The 17,799-nt window shown below is 49.9% G+C and overlaps 2 protein-coding genes across 10 annotated transcripts in view; one reads left to right on the top strand and one right to left on the bottom strand.

Moving 5' to 3' along the window:
* The window catches only part of ABCC6 (ATP binding cassette subfamily C member 6), a 67,130-nt gene extending 57,336 nt beyond the window's left edge, over positions 1–9,794 (top strand). Inside the window, exons 25-31 of the mRNA XM_007127098.4 lie at positions 353–479; positions 1,664–1,765; positions 2,634–2,780; positions 4,726–4,884; positions 4,979–5,145; positions 7,000–7,194; positions 7,505–9,794. Of these exons, the coding sequence (XP_007127160.2) occupies positions 353–479; positions 1,664–1,765; positions 2,634–2,780; positions 4,726–4,884; positions 4,979–5,145; positions 7,000–7,194; positions 7,505–7,613 (1,006 nt within the window). The 3' untranslated portion in view covers positions 7,614–9,794. The remainder of the gene's footprint in view (positions 1–352; positions 480–1,663; positions 1,766–2,633; positions 2,781–4,725; positions 4,885–4,978; positions 5,146–6,999; positions 7,195–7,504) is intronic.
* The window catches only part of ABCC1 (ATP binding cassette subfamily C member 1 (ABCC1 blood group)), a 162,165-nt gene continuing 144,832 nt past the window's right edge, over positions 467–17,799 (bottom strand). For 4 of the 9 annotated variants that reach the window (XM_028498745.2, XM_028498741.1, XM_028498743.1 and 1 more), the window contains one exon: positions 17,469–17,683. In XM_028498745.2, coding sequence (XP_028354546.1) covers positions 17,575–17,683 — 109 coding nt within the window. In that variant the 3' untranslated portion in view covers positions 17,469–17,574. Of the gene's footprint in view, positions 711–1,460; positions 1,529–1,614; positions 1,948–3,004; positions 3,201–5,734; positions 6,185–15,771; positions 15,903–15,934; positions 16,380–17,468; positions 17,684–17,799 lie in introns of those variants that run through there. The other 5 variants (XR_003682854.2, XR_003682852.2, XR_003682853.2 and 2 more) reach the window with 5 other exon arrangements.

Raw genomic sequence — 17,799 nt, 5'->3', positions numbered from 1 at the left:
TGCTTGAGCTGGCTGTGTGAGGGTAAGATGTTGGCCACGTGAAGATGGAGGTCGGATTCAGGCAGGGGGAACACAGGGGACATGGTTTGGCACAGCCTGGGGACAGAAAAGTGGCAGCACAACAGAGCTTACTTGAGCACCTACTGTGTGCTAGGCCCTGAGCTGGGCGCAGGTGAGACAGGACAGCATCGGCCTCCCGCCCCTCCGAGCTCAGGTGGGGCCTGGGTGTGGAGGAGACCATTGCTGGGACCCCATGGGCACTCGAGCTGGCACGCTGTCCAGGCCTTGTGCCCAAGGAGGCAGGTAGCGCAGAGAGGCCCCACTGACCCCACTCTTACCTGTCCCCTCGCAGGTGGCTCGCTTCCAACCTGGAGCTCGTGGGGAACGGGCTGGTGTTTGCGGCCGCCCTGTGCGCAGTCCTGAGCAAGGCCCACCTCAGCCCCGGCCTTGTGGGCTTCTCTGTCTCGGCCGCCCTGCAGGTACTTCTGACACCCCAACCTGGGCTCTGGGGTGCGGGCAGAATGGACACAGACCTCTGCCAGTGGCACCTTCAAGGACCTGAGTCCAAACTACCAACCAGTGAGGAAGACACGGCTCTGCAAGAGCCTAGGCTGGACCTCGGGCGAGACTCTTCTTCCCTCTCGGAGCCTCGGTGTGCTCTTCTGAAAAATGGGCAGTAATTCCTCTACTTCAGATACTATAAAGACTCACTGAGATAAAGTAGACAGAGTCCATTTTCAGTGCATTGTTAATGTTTTGTTAACTATTAATAACAATATTTAATGTCAGGTTATGACATCTGTAAAGGAAATATATATATATATATATATATATATACATACATATATATATACACACACACATATATGTAAGTAGCATTCATTATAAATGAGACATTGTTCTAAGAGCTTTATAAATATTAGCTCATTTAATCCTGCCCACAACCCCACCAGAGGTACTATTACTGTCCTCATTTTACAGTTGAGGCAACTAAGCTTAAGGATAAAGCAAGTAACAGGATGGAACATGATTGGGGGGAGGGTGCTTTTCTTTTGCATGGCCCAGAAGACCTCTCTGAGAAGGGGGCTTGAGATCTGTGGCCTAAAGGAAGTGGGGGAATAGGGGAGGGGAAGGGGAGGAGCAGTCCTGGTGGAGGGAACAGCAGGAGGAAAGGCCCTGGGATGGCGGGAGGGGCACGACTGGTGTGTTAGAGGAACAGCAAGAAAGCGGTGTGGCTGGAGAGAGTGTGAGGGCAAAACTGGAGGGAAATGAGGTTGGCGGGGGCTGCCGGCAGGGCTGGAGCAGGCAGGCGAGCAGGCCCTGGGGAGGAGCTTGGCGTGGTTCCAAGTGGGAAATCAGTGTTAAGTGGAGGGAAACCTCTCTGAATGGAAGTCATTGGGCTGGATCCTGCTGGGTGTCCTTGAGAGGGCCACACACCTTCTCTGGTCCTGTCTCCCTACCTGTTTCAAGAAGGGTTGGATAAGCTGATGTCCGAGGGCTCCTTTCTGGTCCATATATTCCAGTTCAACTAAAGGAAAAGAGGGATCCTTGTGGCTACAGCCAAATTCTGCCCCCTTGTCTGCCCCGGGTCCTGCCTCCCAGCCCCTGCCTCACCTGTGGGGTGGCCTTGCTGAAGTTGTCCTGAGGTGTCTTCTCGAATCAGGTGACCCAGACGCTGCAGTGGGCTGTTCGCAGCTGGACAGACCTGGAGAGCAGCATCGTGTCGGTGGAACGATTGAAGGACTACGCCCAGACGCCCAAGGAGGTGATGGGCAAGAGATGGAGGGGGAGCGGGCACCATCCAGGACTTACAGCAGAGGACGGTGGACCCATGTTGACATCCGCCACTGGCTTTAGAGTCCCCACCACTGCAGACTGCAGTCACAGCCAAGGTGGCAGTAATGGTTAAGAGGGTAGGGTCTGAGACGAGGTCAAATCCTGGTTCCTCTGAATGGCAAGGCAGGGCACTCTGAGTAACAGGGGACCAGGAGTAACAGCAACATGACAGTAACATAACAGCAGCTTGATAGCAACATTACAGAGACATAACAGCAGCACAACAGTAACATGATAGCACTACTGAAACATAATAGCAGGAACAGTAGAGAAACATAGCAGCAACATAACAGTGCTGGGTGTACTAGGAGGTCATCCCACAATAAAGGACTTCATGCAGTGTCTGGCACACCGCAAACACTCAATACATGTCCACCACTCTAATTAGCCCCATTTCACAGATGGGGGAACCAAGGCTCAAGGGAGTGGAGTGACCTGTTCAAGGTCACAGGAATAGCAAATGGCAGCACTGGTCTCCCCACTGCACAGACTTGCCCTTTTCACTAAAAGGAGAGTGTCTACTTCTACTAGCGAAAGAGAGAATATTATTTGAAAATTAATAATGGCTAATAACAACAATAGATAAAGAGTAGCCAACACCATTATTTTTTTATTTTCACTATACCAAATATTATTTGTTTTTAGCCTTGCTGCATTCCATGCCCCATAATAACCCTGTAAAATAGCAGAAAATAAGCCCACTTTACAGAAGAGGAAACTGAGGGTCAGAGAGGCAGGCCCTTTTGTGAGAAGTCTGGAGAAAGGCTCCTCTGACCCAGTGTCCCCTCCTGCCCTAGGCACCCTGGAGGCCGGCCACCTGTGCGGCCCGGCCCCCATGGCCTCGTGGGGGGCAGATCGAGTTCCGGGACTTTGGGCTGAGATACCGACCCGAGCTCCCGCTGGCCGTGCGGGGAGTGTCCTTCAAGATCCACGCAGGAGAGAAGGTGAGAGGCTCACCTACAACTTCCTCCTCGTGGTGGCCAGGCCACAGGGCGGCTGGAGAGGCCTCAGAGCCATGGCCAGGCTGGGCATCACCCAGGATCCAGGTCCTGAGCACCAGCTGCCTGCTCCACGTCCTCACCTCAGGTCCCCCAGTCTTCAGACCCACCACACCCTAAATGGAACTTATCATCTTCCCCAAACCTGCTTCCATCTTGGTGAAACCCACCCATCTTGGTGTCCCAGATGAAGAGGCATCACCCCAACTTCTTTCTTCTTTCTCTATCATTAGTTGAACACCTACTATGTGCTGGGTGAGGTGCTGAATGTTCCACATACTTATCCAGTTTGCATGGGCTCAGTTCCTTGCTTTGCCATGGCCGACCTTGGACAAGTCACTGCATGTCTTGGTCTCAGCTTTCCATCTGTAAAATGGGAATAATAATGTCAACCTCATAGAGTTGTTGAGAAGTTTACCTGGGTTAATACATAGAAACTGCCTGGAACAGTGCCTGGCACATAGCAAATGCTACAGAAGTGCTCACCAATGCTTTTATTCATTATTGTTTGCATTTTCACTCTGACAACAGCCCTAATATCACCTCATTTACAGATGATTAGTCAGGCTGCTTCATTGAATCCTTCTCTGCCCTCCCCACCTGGCGACACTTCCTCCCTGCCCTCCCCTCCACTGCTCCAGGCCCTCAGCTTCCTGTTTCACCCCCTCCAGTCTATTCTCCTGTGATCTTGATTTGAGCATGTCATTTCCCTGCTCCAGACCCTCCCCCCTCTCCCAGCTTCCTTCTGGTAAAGCCCAAACTCCTGAGCTTGGCATTCAAGGCCCTTTCTCCACTTCATTCATTGCCCTGCCAGGGCTTAGCCAACATTTGTGGAGCAGCAGCCTCTGGGCCAGGTGGGTACATGGTGCTGCCCTCGAGGAGATTACAGGCTAGCAGTTGGTGTGGTTCACCTGGAATCTTCCCCCTCCCTGAACTCCTAGTCATCCTTCAAGATTCCACTCAAGTATCTTCTCCTCCATGAAGCCTTCTCTGATTACCCCATCAACCCCCATCCCAGGCAATATGAACAGCAGCACCTCCATGCTTACCTCCATTGCTGCAGGGCCAGAGCCTGATTATAGAGAGTGCTTGTTCATCACACTGTATTTAAGTTTACTCAGGTGCACTATTTCCAAGACCAGATGGTGAGCCCTTCGGAGCAAGGACTCCTTAATTTCTGTATTCCTGGCGCCTAAAAGAGTGCCTGTCATACAATGGGCGACACACATGCTTCGTTCACTTATTAAACAAAGAGTGTTGAACCCCCACCAAGTGTCAAGGAAGGATGGGGGATGGATAGAAAGGTGGGCAGATAGATGGAAGGATGAAGGGTGGATGGCTGGGATTGGGGGCTGGATGGAAAGAAGAAAGAGGCATGGGTGGAAGGATGAATGGACGGATAGGATGGGGTGGAAGAAAGGATGAGAGATGTAAGGCAGGATAGGAATATGGATGGAAGGAGGGGAGGAAGGAAGTGTGAGGGAGGGAGGGAGGGGTAGAAGGAAGGGGGATGAATAGAAGGATGGGACATAAACCCAATGATGAAAGGGAAGATGAGGGATGATGGAGGGGGTGTGGACGGAAGGAAGGGGAAGGATGAAGGAATAGAAGGAAGGGTGGGGAAGTGGAAGAAAAGATGGGAGAGGTGTATCAGGATGAGGGGAAGATAGAGAAGAATGCACAGACAGAAGGTTGGATGGATGGATGAATGGATATACGGACAGATGGACAGATAGAAGGATGGATGCTCAAAGGATGATGGATAGATGGATGGGTCTTGGGTGCAGGGGAAACATCTAGCAAAGACATGCCCAGGAACCCTGAGGGCTATGGCCTGCCTTCTTCTGGCCAGGCCTGGTCAGAATGGGCCTTACTTCCCATCCCCCGGCAGGTGGGCATCGTTGGCAGGACAGGGGCAGGAAAGTCCTCCCTGGCCGGGGGCCTGCTGCGGCTCCTAGAGGCGGCTGAGGGCGGGATCTGGATCGACGGGGTCCCCATCGCCCAAGTGGGGCTGCACACACTTCGGTCCAGGATCACCATCATCCCCCAGGTGAGGCCTGGGGAGGGGTGGGCAGAGGTGGGGGGAGGGGGAGAGGTGGGAGGCCTGGCTGGCCCGGCTCTGACCCACTGTCCCTCCCGGCCAGGACCCCATCCTGTTCCCCGGCTCTCTGCGAATGAACCTCGACATGCTACACGAGCACTCGGACGAAGCCATCTGGGCGGCCCTGGAGACGGTGCAGCTCAGAGCCGCGGTGGCCAGCCTGCCCGGCCAGCTGCACTACGAGTGTGCCGACCAAGGCGACAACCTGAGGTAGGGTCGCCGCACCCCAGCCAGACCCTGTGAGGTGCTGGGGGAGAGGCAGGTGTGGCCAAGGTCCCCCCCCAGGGTAATATGCCCTGGAAGTCACCTCCCCACATAGGATGATCAACCCCATTCTATTCCTAATCACAGTACAAACCCCATCCCTCATCAGCCATCCCAAACTCCTGCACAATCTCTGAATATCAAGAGATATTTTTTCCTTTTCCTAAAGTTGTTTCTAAATTTATTTGGTGGCAAAACTCAACCTCTACTGACCCGAGGCTACTTCTGGTCTGTATTTATCTCACTCAGCATTTATTTTGCTGCAAAAATATTGTGTTTGATATTGGGCGCTAACCCCACACTCACTGGGGTTGTCAAGTAACATAGGGTGAACGCCTTTAAAAGCTTTAAGAAATTGTAGTAAAATACACATAACATATCATCTTAACCATTTTTTAGTGTTCAATTCCATAGTGTTAAGTACATTCACATCATTGTGCAATAAACCTCCACAACTTTTTCATTTTGTGAAACCGAAACTTTGTAGCCATTAAACAGCAATTCTCTATTCTTCCCTCCCACCAGCCCCCATTTCCCTTTTTTCTCTAGGTCCTTCATTTAGGTGGAATATTATAGTGTTTGTCTTTTTGTGACTGGCTTATCTCACACAGCATAACGTCCTCCATGTTCATCCATGATGTAACATGTGCCAGAATTTCCTCCATTTTTAAGGCTGAATAATATTCCATTGAATGGATAGACCACATTTTTCTTATCTGTTCATCCACTGATGGACGCTTGGGTTGTTTCTACCTTTTGGCTATTGTAAATAGTGCTGCTGTGAACACAGATGTACAGGTGTGTGCCTTTTTAAAAGTCAAGACATTCTGGATTCTAAAACCCACCTGACCCAGAAGATGTTAGGGTGAGGGACCGTGGGTGGTAATGGCACTAGAGGGGCAGCAGGGCTTGGTAGCCAGGAGCATAGACACAGTTGTAGGATCTTGGGCAGGTTACTTAATCTTCAGTGCCTCAGTTTCCTTATCTGTAAAATGGGAATAATAGTTAGGACCTGCCTATGTGTGCAAGGATTAAATGAGTGCTATGTGTAAAGTTGTTGACACAGTGCCTGGCATGTAAGAAATATTCATTTCAATATTCATTTTAATGCTCAAAGCTGCACTTTCACTAATCCCATTTCACAGAGTTGGAATCTGAAGCTTGAGAGTTGCCAACTCACCTACCCCGTAAGTGGTGAGTCTGGAGCAAAGCCCAGGCACCTGACACCCACATGGCCGTAGTAGGTCCTGGTTCCCCTAAAGGGTTTACTCTGAGAGGAAGCTGAACATGGCAGGAAACAGCCCCAAACACCCTTGAGTCTCCAGGCTCTGGGGGCTCACTGACTGTGTGACCTTGACCCTCAACTTCCTCATCTGTAACTGGAGTAAAAGAAGGGTTTACTCTGTGACATGCATGGCTTTTATATGATTTGTCTTATCCTCACAACCCAGTGAGGAAGGACTCATTGACACAATACCTACCTTTGTGGTCTTTGTTAGTTAATATACATAAGCATATAGGATGTGTCTGGCACATAGTGAAGACCATAGAGTAGAAACAGAGATAGCCATTGCACAGATGGGGAAACTGAGGCCCAGAGGGTTTCAATGACCTGCCTAATGTCCCTCTGCTCAAAAATGGCAGGATGGGGATTCCTACCAGCTCTGTAGACTAGGGACCCATGTTTGGGGATGGGCACACATCCCCCACTCACGCAGCTGCCATGAGGACACATTTGTGGGCACCCCCTGCAGGTCAGTCCTGATGTGCAAACATCTGGCCTGTCCCACTCATTCCCAGCCTAGGCCAGAAGCAGCTCCTGTGTCTGGCACGTGCCCTTCTCCGGAAAACCCAGATCCTCATCCTGGATGAGGCCACGGCTGCTGTGGACCCGGGGACGGAGCGCCAGATGCAGGCCGCCCTGGGGAGCTGGTTTGCGCAGTGCACGGTACTACTCATCGCCCACCGCCTGCGCTCCGTGCTGGACTGTACCAGGTAAGCCCCCACACCCCACCCCACGCAGCTGGCCCCCAGGGCGCCCCTGCAGGCAGAGGAAGGCATCAGGGTTTAGAGCTGGAAGGGCACTGGAATAGATTATGAAGTGCCCGTTGTACAGGTGGCAAGACTGATGCCCACAGGGGAAGGATAAGCCCGAAGACACATGCCCAGCAGATGCTTCCAACTGGGCCGTCAGGGTCAGGAAGCCGCGTGGAAGGCCAGACTCGCTCAGACACGCTGGGCATTCAGAGCGGCCAAGACCCTGGGCTGGGGTCCAAAGAGCTGGCTGTGTCCCTCTCCCTTGCAGGGTGCTGGTCATGGACGAGGGGCAGGTGGCAGAGAGCGGCAGCCCGGCTCAGCTGCTGGCCCAGAGGGGCCTGTTTTACAGGCTGGCACAGGAATCAGGCCTGGTCTGAGCCCAGCCCCCGGATCCTCCTCCCGCCCCACCAACCCGGAGAGTCTGCCAGGCCCTGGAGACACAGTGACCCGGGGTCGTCAGTGGCCCCGTGGAATGGAGTCTAGACCCCTCTCTGCTCTCTGGGAGGAGAAAATGCCTGATCACCCCAGACCCAAGAGGACACAGCAACCCGCGGGTCGGCCTGATCAGGGCTCATCCAGCCCCATCTACCCTGGGGCCAAAGTCGACAGCAGCTCTCTGTCCTGGCTGCCCACTGAACTCACCTGGGGACCCCAAAGAACTGCCTGTGCCCAGGCTCCACCATAGACCGATGAAATGAGAATCCCTGGGGCTGGGGCTGGAACAATGGTGTGTGTACCTTTTACAGAGTAACCTTTTATTTTGAGATGATTGTACATTGACAAGCAGTAAAAAATAATCCAGAAAACTCCTTGTGTACCCTTTACTACTTCTCCCCCAATAATAACATCTTTTTTTGAAGTATAGTTGATTGACAATGTGATAATTACTGCTGTACAGCAAAGTGATTCAGTTATACATACATATACATTCTTTTTAAAAATATTCTTTTCCACTATGGTTTATCATAGGATATGGAATATAGTTCCCTGTGCTCTACAGCAGGACCTTGTTGTTTATCCATTCCATATATAAAAGCTTACGTCTGCTGACCCCAACCTCCCGCTCCATCCCTCCCCGTTAGCAGAGTCTGTTCTCTATGTCCATGATTCTGTTTCATAGATGGGTTCATGTGTGTCATACTTTAGATTTCACATATAAGTGATACCATATGGTATTTTTCTTTCTGACTTACTTCACTTAGTATGGTAATCTCTAGTTGCATCCATGTTGACGCCAATGGCATTATTTCATTCTTTGTTATGGCTGAGTAGTATTCCGTTGTATATATGTACCACATCTTTTTTTATCCATTTATCTGTCGATGGACATTTAGGTTGTTTCCATGTTTTGGCTATTGTGAATAGTGCTATGAACATAGGGGTACATGTATCTTTTTGAATTATAGTTTTGTCCAGATATATGCTCAGGAGTGGGACTGCTGGATCATATGGTAATTTTATTTTGTTTTCTGAGGAACCTCCATACTGTTTTCCACAGTGGCTGCACCAACTTACATTCCCACCAACAGTGTAGGAAGGTTCCCTTTTCTCCACATCCTCTCCAGCATTTATTTGTAGACTTTTTAATGATGGCCATTCTGACTGGTGTGAGGTGGTACCTCATAGTTTTGATTTGCATTTCTCTAATATTTAGCAATGTTGAGCATCTTTTCACGTGCCTGTTGGCCATCTGTACTTCTTCTTTGGAGAAGAAATTTTTGGATATTTGGATTGGTTTGTTTGGATTGGTTTGTTTCGGGTTTTTTTGTTGTTGAGTTGTATGAGCTGTTTGTATATTTTGGAAATTAAGCCCTTGTTGGTTGCAGCATTTGCAAATGTTTTCTCCATTCTGCAGGTTGTCTTCTCATTTTGCTTATGGTTTCCTTTGCTGTGCAAAAGCTTGTAAATTGATTAGGTCCCATTTGTTCATTTTTGTTTTCATTTCTATTGCCTTGGGGGACTGACCTAAGAAAACACAGGTACAATTTATGTCAGGGAACGTTTCGCCTATGTTCTCTTCTAGAAGTTTTATGGTGTCATGTCTTATGTTTAAGTCTTTAAGCCATTTTGAGTTTATTTTTGTACATGGTGAGAGGATGTGTTCTAACTTCATTGATTTTACATGCAGCTGTCCAACTTTCCCAATACCACTTGCTGAAGACACTATTTTTCCCATTGTATACTCTTACCTCCTTTGTTGAAGATTAATCAGCTGTGTGTGGGTTTATTTCTGGGCTCTCTATTCTGTTCCATTGATCCATATGTCTGTTTTTGTGCCAGTACCATATTATTTTGATTACTGTAGCCTTGTACTATTGTCTGATGTCTGGGACAATTATGCCTCCTGCTTTGTTCTTTTTCTTCAGGATTGCTTTGGCAATTCTGGGTCTTTTATGGTTTCATATGGATTTGAGGATTATTTTTTTCTAGTTCTGTGAAAAATGTCATGGGTAATTTGATAGGGATCACATTAAATCTACAGATTGCTTTGGGTAGTATGGCCATTTGAACAATATTAATTCTTCCAATCCAAGAGCATGGGATATCTTTCCATTTCTTTGAATAACTGATTTTTGTATGTGAATCTTGTATCCTACTACCTTGCTGAATTTATCAACTCTAGCAGTTTTGTGTGCAGTCTTTAGGGTTTTCTATATACCATATCATCTGCATATAATGAGTTTTACCTCTTCCCTTCCAATTTAGGTACTTTATTTCTTTTTCTTGTCTGAATGCTGTGGATAGGACTTCCAATACTATGTGGAATAGAAGAGGTGAGAGTGGGCATCCTTGTCTTGTTCCAGATTTTAGCAGGAAGGCTTTCAGCTTTTCATCATTGAGTATTATATTGGCTGTGGTTTTGTCATAAATGGCTTTTATTATCTTGAGACATGTTCCCTCTATATGCACTTTGGTAAGAGTTTTTCTCATGAATGGATGTTGAATTTTGTCAAATGCTTTTTCTGCATCTATTGAGATGATCATGTGGTTTTTGTCTTTTCTTTGGTTTACATGGCGTTATCACATTGATTTACGTATGTTGAACCGTCCTTGTGAACTTGGGTAAATCCCACTTGGTCGAATCCCACTTGGTCGTGATGTGTGATCTTTTTTATGCGTTTTTGGGTAGTATGGCCATTTGAACAATATTAATTCTTCCAATCCAAGAGCATGGGATATCTTTCCATTTCTTTGAATCATCTTTAATTTCCTTTAATGTTTTATAGTTCTCGGCATATGTCTTTCACCTCCTTGGTGAGGTTTACTTCTAAGTATTTTATTTTGGGGGTTGTGATTTTAAAAGGTTTTTTTTTTTTTTTTTTTTTTTTTACATTCCCTTTCTAATATTTCATTGTTGGTGTAAAGAAATGCAACTGATTTTTGTATGTGAATCTTGTATCCTACTACCTTGCTGAATTTATCAACTCTAGCAGTTTTGTGTGCAGTCTTTAGGGTTTTCTATATACCATATCATCTGCATATAATGAGTTTTACCTCTTCCCTTCCAATTTAGGTACTTTATTTCTTTTTCTTGTCTGAATGCTGTGGATAGGACTTCCAATACTATGTGGAATAGAAGAGGTGAGAGTGGGCATCCTTGTCTTGTTCCAGATTTTAGCAGGAAGGCTTTCAGCTTTTCATCATTGAGTATTATATTGGCTGTGGTTTTGTCATAAATGGCTTTTATTATCTTGAGACATGTTCCCTCTATATGCACTTTGGTAAGAGTTTTTCTCATGAATGGATGTTGAATTTTGTCAAATGCTTTTTCTGCATCTATTGAGATGATCATGTGGTTTTTGTCTTTTCTTTGGTTTACATGGCGTTATCACATTGATTTACGTATGTTGAACCGTCCTTGTGAACTTGGGTAAATCCCACTTGGTCGAATCCCACTTGGTCGTGATGTGTGATCTTTTTTATGCGTTGCTGGATTTGGTTTGCTAATGTTTTGTTGAGAATTTTTGCATCTATATGCATCAAAGATATTGGCCTGTAATTTTCCTTTTTGGTGGTGTCTTTGTCTGGTTTTGGTATCAGGGTGATCGTGGCTTCATTGAATGTCTTTGGGAGTGTTCCCTCCTCTTCAATTTTTTGCAAGAGTTTGAGAAGGATGGGTGTGAGTTCTTCTTTGTATGTCTGGTAGAATTCACCTGAGAAACCAACAGTAACATCTTAAAAGACGACAGCTCAATATCACAATCAGGAAACTGACATTGGTACAATCCACCGATCCTGTTCAGATTCCCCAGTTTTACTTGTACTCACTGGGTGTGTGTGTGTTTACTTCTGTGTAATTGCATCATACGTACAGGTTCCTGCATCCACCACCACAGTTGAATGCTGACTGCTTCTGTCTCCACGTGGACCTTTCAAATTGCCATTTGGTAACCACACCCACCTCCCCCTGCCCTCATAACCACCGGTGTGGTCTCCAGCCCAAATGATTCCAACGTGCAGCCAGGACTGAGAACTGCTGCTCCATCGTCATGCACGAGCTCCAGGGAGCATCATGTCTGAACAGATGCACAAGCCACAGCCCACACCAGGGAAGGGCCTCTCCGGGCACAAGCCCTCGCCCAGCACACAGTTCAATTCCAAAAGGGAGATGAGAAGAGCCAGGTCTCCTGGGCCCTACCGGGAGAATTTGCTCAGGATTTGGTGCATTTCATCCATTTGTTTATTCAGGACTAAATCTGCCCCAGCAGCTGTTGGAACACCAAGGGCATTTCTGGTCACACTTCCACCCGCCAGGCGCCGTGGGGGAGACGCTGTTGCAAGGCCGAGGTCAGGGGTGGGTCAAGGTCCAGCACTTGCTTCCATGAAGGTCAGTACACGGCGCACAAGGCTCGGGCCCGTTTGTGACAGCGATCAGCATTCTAATAAAAATGGCTTCAGGCACCAAGAAAGAGGTGAGAGCCTGAAGTAGCCAAGCCTGAGGTCACAGGGACACAGCTGAAAAGGGCAGCGTGAGAAATGAGACAAATCCCCGGATCATAACTATGGCCGCCCAGGGGTCTGCACTGACCCCCGGCACTGCAGCTGGGAGAGAGCAAGTTAATACTCAGAGAGGGTCGTAGCCGAGCAGGGTACAAAGTAAGTGCTCAATCGTTTGCTATTATTCTCGATACTGTTGTGTTTACGGGCCTCTGAGGAGCAGCAGAGGAGGGTAGACAAAACAGGATTTTTTTTTAACCTCTTCACTATTGCTATGCGGGGTGGGTAGTTCCATGTGGAGGCGTCCTGCGCACTGTCAGATGTTCAGCAGCACCCCCGGCCTCCACCCACTCGAAGCTAGGAGCACCTTCTACTCTAGTTGTGACAAAAATGTCTCCAGACACTGCCAGTTGAGTCATGGGTCTCCGCCATCAATAATGCACCGATACCTGGGCACCGGCTGTGCTGGTGTGTCAGGAGAGGCCCGTGGACACACACCTACTTGCCCGGACACAGGGCCTGCCCTGTCCCAGACAGCTCATGGGGACACTTTTATTTTTTCTATATTCCTTTGAATAGTTGAAGGCTTGAGTTGTTACCTTTGTTTTGTATACATTTTATCATTGTGCCTATTGACCTCCTAACCTCATGGGGACTTTCTGATTGTCCATCCTGACTTAGGGTTTTCAGCCCAGAGGAATCTAAATCCAGGTCCAGTCATGGCTGCCTCCCCTTTTCAAGATGTGACCAGAGTTCATTTTGATACCTTCAAAATGGGGTAGGGGTCTGCATCCCTTGCCCGCCCCGTCATGCCAACAAAATGCCATCGTTACTAGTGATTTTGCTCCATTTTGCAGATGAGAAAACTGAGGCTCGGTGAGTGGACGTGACCTGGCAAGGCCACCTGGCTAGTAAGTGGCAGAACGGGGATCTCCCCTTGGGCCTAATACCAAGTCCAAGTCCAAGTCATCTTGTGTGGGTGTCTGTCCTACTGCAAGGCGCGGGAAGGGACCAGACACAGCGCTTCTCGTGTCTCCTCCTGGAGCCGAGCCAGCTGATGCCCTGGCAGAGCGACTGCAGGCAAAGGTGGCAGCTGTGTGCTTGGGATGGTCACGTGGTGTTGTTGCAGGGCCACAACAGCCTCCTTCATGGAGGGAGGTGTTTTGCCAGGAAGCAGAGTGTGGGCCGTGGAACCAGCGCCCGCAAGAGCCCGCTACCAAGGCTGCTGTTGGGCCCACCCCCGTGGCTCCTTGGACACCAGCCCACGGGCCACCCGGGCCATTAATCCCCTGGCTGTGGCTCCTGCCAGCAGGGCCTGGCTGGCGGGTGAGCACAGCTAAGAGGCAGGAAAGCTATGTACAGACCTTCCTTGGTCAGTGCCTCTCTCGGTAAGTCCTTAAACTTCACCCGAGTCCCACTGGTCACTGCAAACACACAGCCCTGCTCTAAATGCCTGTCACCCAGTTAATCCTCACAATCTGAGGGGGAAGGTACGTCACCCCGCACCTTACTAGGATGCTGTGCTGAGGAAGGTACTATCATTAGGCCCCTTTTACAGGTGACAAAACTGAGACAGAGTGTAAGTAAGTAGGGATCTGAACCCAGGAAGGCTGGTGCCAGAGCTCACGTCCTAACCACTGTACCACACTGCCTCTCTCACATTCCTTTAGCTCTAGCACATCGCTCATGGATAACAGCTGAATTCCGCTCTAGAATCCCACCAGAAGGGAAGGAAAGGGCTCCTTTCCTTCTTGAACTGAGACGAGAGGTCTGTGCATTTGTATTGGCTGTGCTTTCCCTCGCACCCAGCGTGGTACACAGCGCATAGGAGGGGTCAATAGATACTGACTGGATGGATGGATGGAAGGAATGAATAGGTGGATGGATGAACAGACAAACGAATGCATGGATGGCATCACCACGTATGAAGGCATCCTAAGGGCCAGTCATGGCTGTCTTCATCCTCACAGCCACCTGGCCAGATGGCTACAAAGATCCCAGTTGTACCAGCAAGGAAGCTGCAACTCCGGAAGGGCAAGTTCTAGGGCCCCAGTGACTTCACTCTGGGTCCCGGCCCGACACAGGGACAGCACAGTCCCAGATTGGAGAATGCAGTCACTAAGCACGTGCCATATGCCCTGCTCTAGAGGTGAGCCTTCAGCAAGAAATAAAGAGATTACAGCCCTGCTTGCACAGAGCTGCACCTGTCAAATAGGGAAAGGAGCAGGTGACGCAGACGTCTGGGAAAAGAGAGAGGACCCTGAGGTTGGAAGAACAGCAGCGAGGTGAGCAGGCAAGCATGGCTGGGGATGCTCTCTGGCCCGGGGCTCCCTTCCCACGACGAGAGCTGTGCAAAGGGCCGAGCCCAGGGCCTGGCACGCAGCAGGTGCACAACAAAGCTTGCTTCTCCCCTTCTCCCGCCACGGCGCTGGGGCACTCACCTGGAAGAGCAGGTGTGCAGGCCCCCTCCCACCCCCCTCCACGCCCTGGCTCACCCTCTTCAGGGTTAATGCTGCACCCGCCCCTCTTCATGACATGGAAGGCACATGCCGATCGCACACTCGTTTAGCATCTGACCCAGGATTTTAATACTCAGGGCCAGGTCCTGAGACAGAAACACACCCACATCTAAAATCGACTCCCCAACAGGGCACTTCCAAGTGCTTCTCATTCTAAGGGTGACAACCTCGCAGCTGCTTTTCATTGAGCACCTTCGCCTCCCAGGTCCTCAGACAAGGCAGCCTGGAGTGGGGGGCGGCGGGGGGGGCGCGGGTAGGGGACATACAGCCAGCGCCGGCCGCTCCACCTGCGTGTGTCCTTGGAGCATGGTTCTGGGGTGTGTGCTCCCCAAATCCTCGCATTCCTCACTGTCCAGACTCACCAATACGAACTCAGATCCCAACACCCCGGTCTTCCTCCCCCACTATCCAAAACTCAGAAATGACATCAGTTACCACAGGGAGGGGCTTCCTTCCTTATGCGTCCCTGCATTTCCTGCCTCCTTTGTGGCCTGGGGGGGCCATGTGACTAATTCTGGCCAACAGGCTGTGAGTGGAACTGACTGGTGTCACTTCTGGTTTGAGACACTCGAGACACTTAACAGTGGGTGTGAGTCGTCCACAACTTCCCTTCCCCAGCTGTGGTGACCCAGAAGCCAGCCCCTGAGAGGCGACGTCATAAAACCAGAACAGTCTGGATCTCTCAGTCATCGTACCGAAGGAGAGGCACCTGATCCTCATCAAGAAATATATGAGAAATACACCCTTGTATTCATGTCCCAAGAATTTACGGCTAATTTGTTACTGCAGCATAGCCTAGCCTGGCCTAACACCACATAGGGATTTCCAAGGGTAATTCTTGCCATGTGTGACGTTTGCCTTGCCTGTGTCTTAGAACCCAACCTGGGCCATGCACGTAACACACACATCAGTGCTCATCTTCACAACAAGCCCAGGAGGCAGGTACGGTCAGCCCCATTTTACAGACGAGGCAACTGAGGCACGAAGACTAAGTTACCTGCCTACGGTCACACAGCCTGCACATGACAAGGGCAGGACCCTGTCCACCGTGCTACGCCGATTCCCCACCAAACCCCACCTGATTCTTAATCTCTAGGTTCCCAATTCCAAGAGGTCCCGCTAGAAACAACATGCTCGCCAAGGAGAAAGAACAGCAGCAGATGAGAGGGTGCCCCATCCCGACTCCTGGAGAGATGGCAGGAACCTTCGCTAGAAAGAAAATGGAACAGTTGTTTAGAAAGAAATAAAATATATATTTTTTAACTGCAAATTATTTGCAAATGTTCACGTTTCCAGTGTAAGTCATTACAAAAAGATCCCCAAGAAACACTTGGTTTATCTAATGTGAAATAATTGTTTAACTTACAAAAAATAAATATGTATTTCCACCTAAAAGAAGAAAGATGCTTCTCTGGCTTGAAGTCAGCAATGTAATTCACATAGCGAGCATGAATCTTGGGGCAGCTGTGACCACTCTTTGCTTTTTGGGTCTCACTTTGGTCTCCAATCAAGGGACCTAAAGGGCTTTGAAGAAAGGACCCCACTTGCCCGTTTCCTTCCAGGAACACAGGGACCAACCACCAGATGCTGAGCCAACTTGGCCATTCCCTGGGATGCTGCTCCTTGGCCCAGTACTTCCTCCCAAGAAATTAAAGTCTTGAGACTGTTTTTCTCCCTAGAGCAGTACTTAAAAAAAAGAAAAAGAAAATCACTGACACTCATGAATGGGTTCTTTTCTTGTCCCAGAAGAGACTCAGTAACCATAAGTCAAGTTCTCCACCCTGCCACCCCTGACAGCCAACCAGAGGCCCCGGGTGAGAAACTGAAATCTAAGAACGAGGAGGAGACCCAATGGGGCTCTTTTCAGTACCAACTGCTCACACTTGGAGGCACCAGCGCTCTTGGCTTTGAATGCTGAATAACCATGAGCAGGTCTTCTCTTTCGGGCACCTGGAGGCGTAAACCCATTCTAGCTACAGGTAGAAAGACGGAGGAAGGAAGGCAAGGCAAAGACGGGAGCGGGTGACGAGGTGAGCAGTCAAGTGGGTAAGTCGGCGTTGAGAGAGCTCTCCCGGCCTGGAGCTCCAGGGCCAGGTCACCCGGAGGCCAGCCCAGTCCCATCAACGAGAAGCGCTGGGAGACATGCGGCCTCTGGCCCACGAAGCAAGTCCCGGTGGAGGCAGCGCTGTGACACTGGTTCCCACGTCTGAGCACCCAGAAGACCAGATGGCTGGTGAGAAGCGCGTCCATGGCCCTCAGGACACTGCCCGAGAGTGAAAATGATCTTCACCAGGCCCCTCACCTCCAAACTGCAGCCTTGGGGAAACAAGCATCTGGGTAGAGCCAGGAAAGGACAGAGAGGTGCCGGGGACCAGGGAGCTTCTGGAAAGCTTGGAACCCGCAGACTTCGGCTGGAGAGATCTGAGGCAGTTGGCTGGATTTGGTCACTAGCATGTTTTATGCAACCGATTTCTCTGGAAGTCTGGCGGCCCAAACCTCCCCACAGAGCACGGAGAGCACATGTGCCCTCCCAGGGGCATGAGAACGTGTGTGCGTCTGTGGGTGTAACAGAGGCAAGGATGTGCGTGTTTTGGGGGCACTGCATCCCTGTGTCTCTCCTGTTTCTTCACAGCCAATTCCAGGCAGGGGGCCAGAGGGTGGCTGCTTTCTGTGTGTTTTGGTTTTGGGTTGTTCTTTTTTTTTTTTTTTTTTTTTTTTTGGTTTCAGTCTACGCGGGGCTTGGGTTCCCAAGGATGCTGGCTCATCCCTGGCGGCTTTTGGTTTCAGTCTACGCGAGGCTTGGGTTCCCAAGGATGCTGACTCATCCCTGGCTGCTGGCATGTCGGCCCTGCAGTTCTGAGCAGCTGCACCAGCTCTGGGCTCACACCAAGCCAGCGTCTTTGGCCATGCTGTAGAAGAGACCTCGCTGCTGCAGGAGGCCGGAGGGGGGACCACACTCCTGGATCTCCCCTCTGTCCAGGACAATCACCCTGCAAGGAGGGGATGCAGACATGAGGGGTGGGGAAGTGGTTGGCACCTCGTGCCCCAAAAGCCCACCTGGGCAAGTCCCTGCTTTGGGTCAGGCCCCTAACACCCTATGCCAGGA

The sequence above is a fragment of the Physeter macrocephalus genome, chromosome 14, assembly GCF_002837175.3.
Source record: "Physeter macrocephalus isolate SW-GA chromosome 14, ASM283717v5, whole genome shotgun sequence".
NCBI lineage: Eukaryota > Metazoa > Chordata > Mammalia > Artiodactyla > Physeteridae > Physeter > Physeter macrocephalus.
This window is presented reverse-complemented; position numbering and strand designations above follow the sequence as displayed.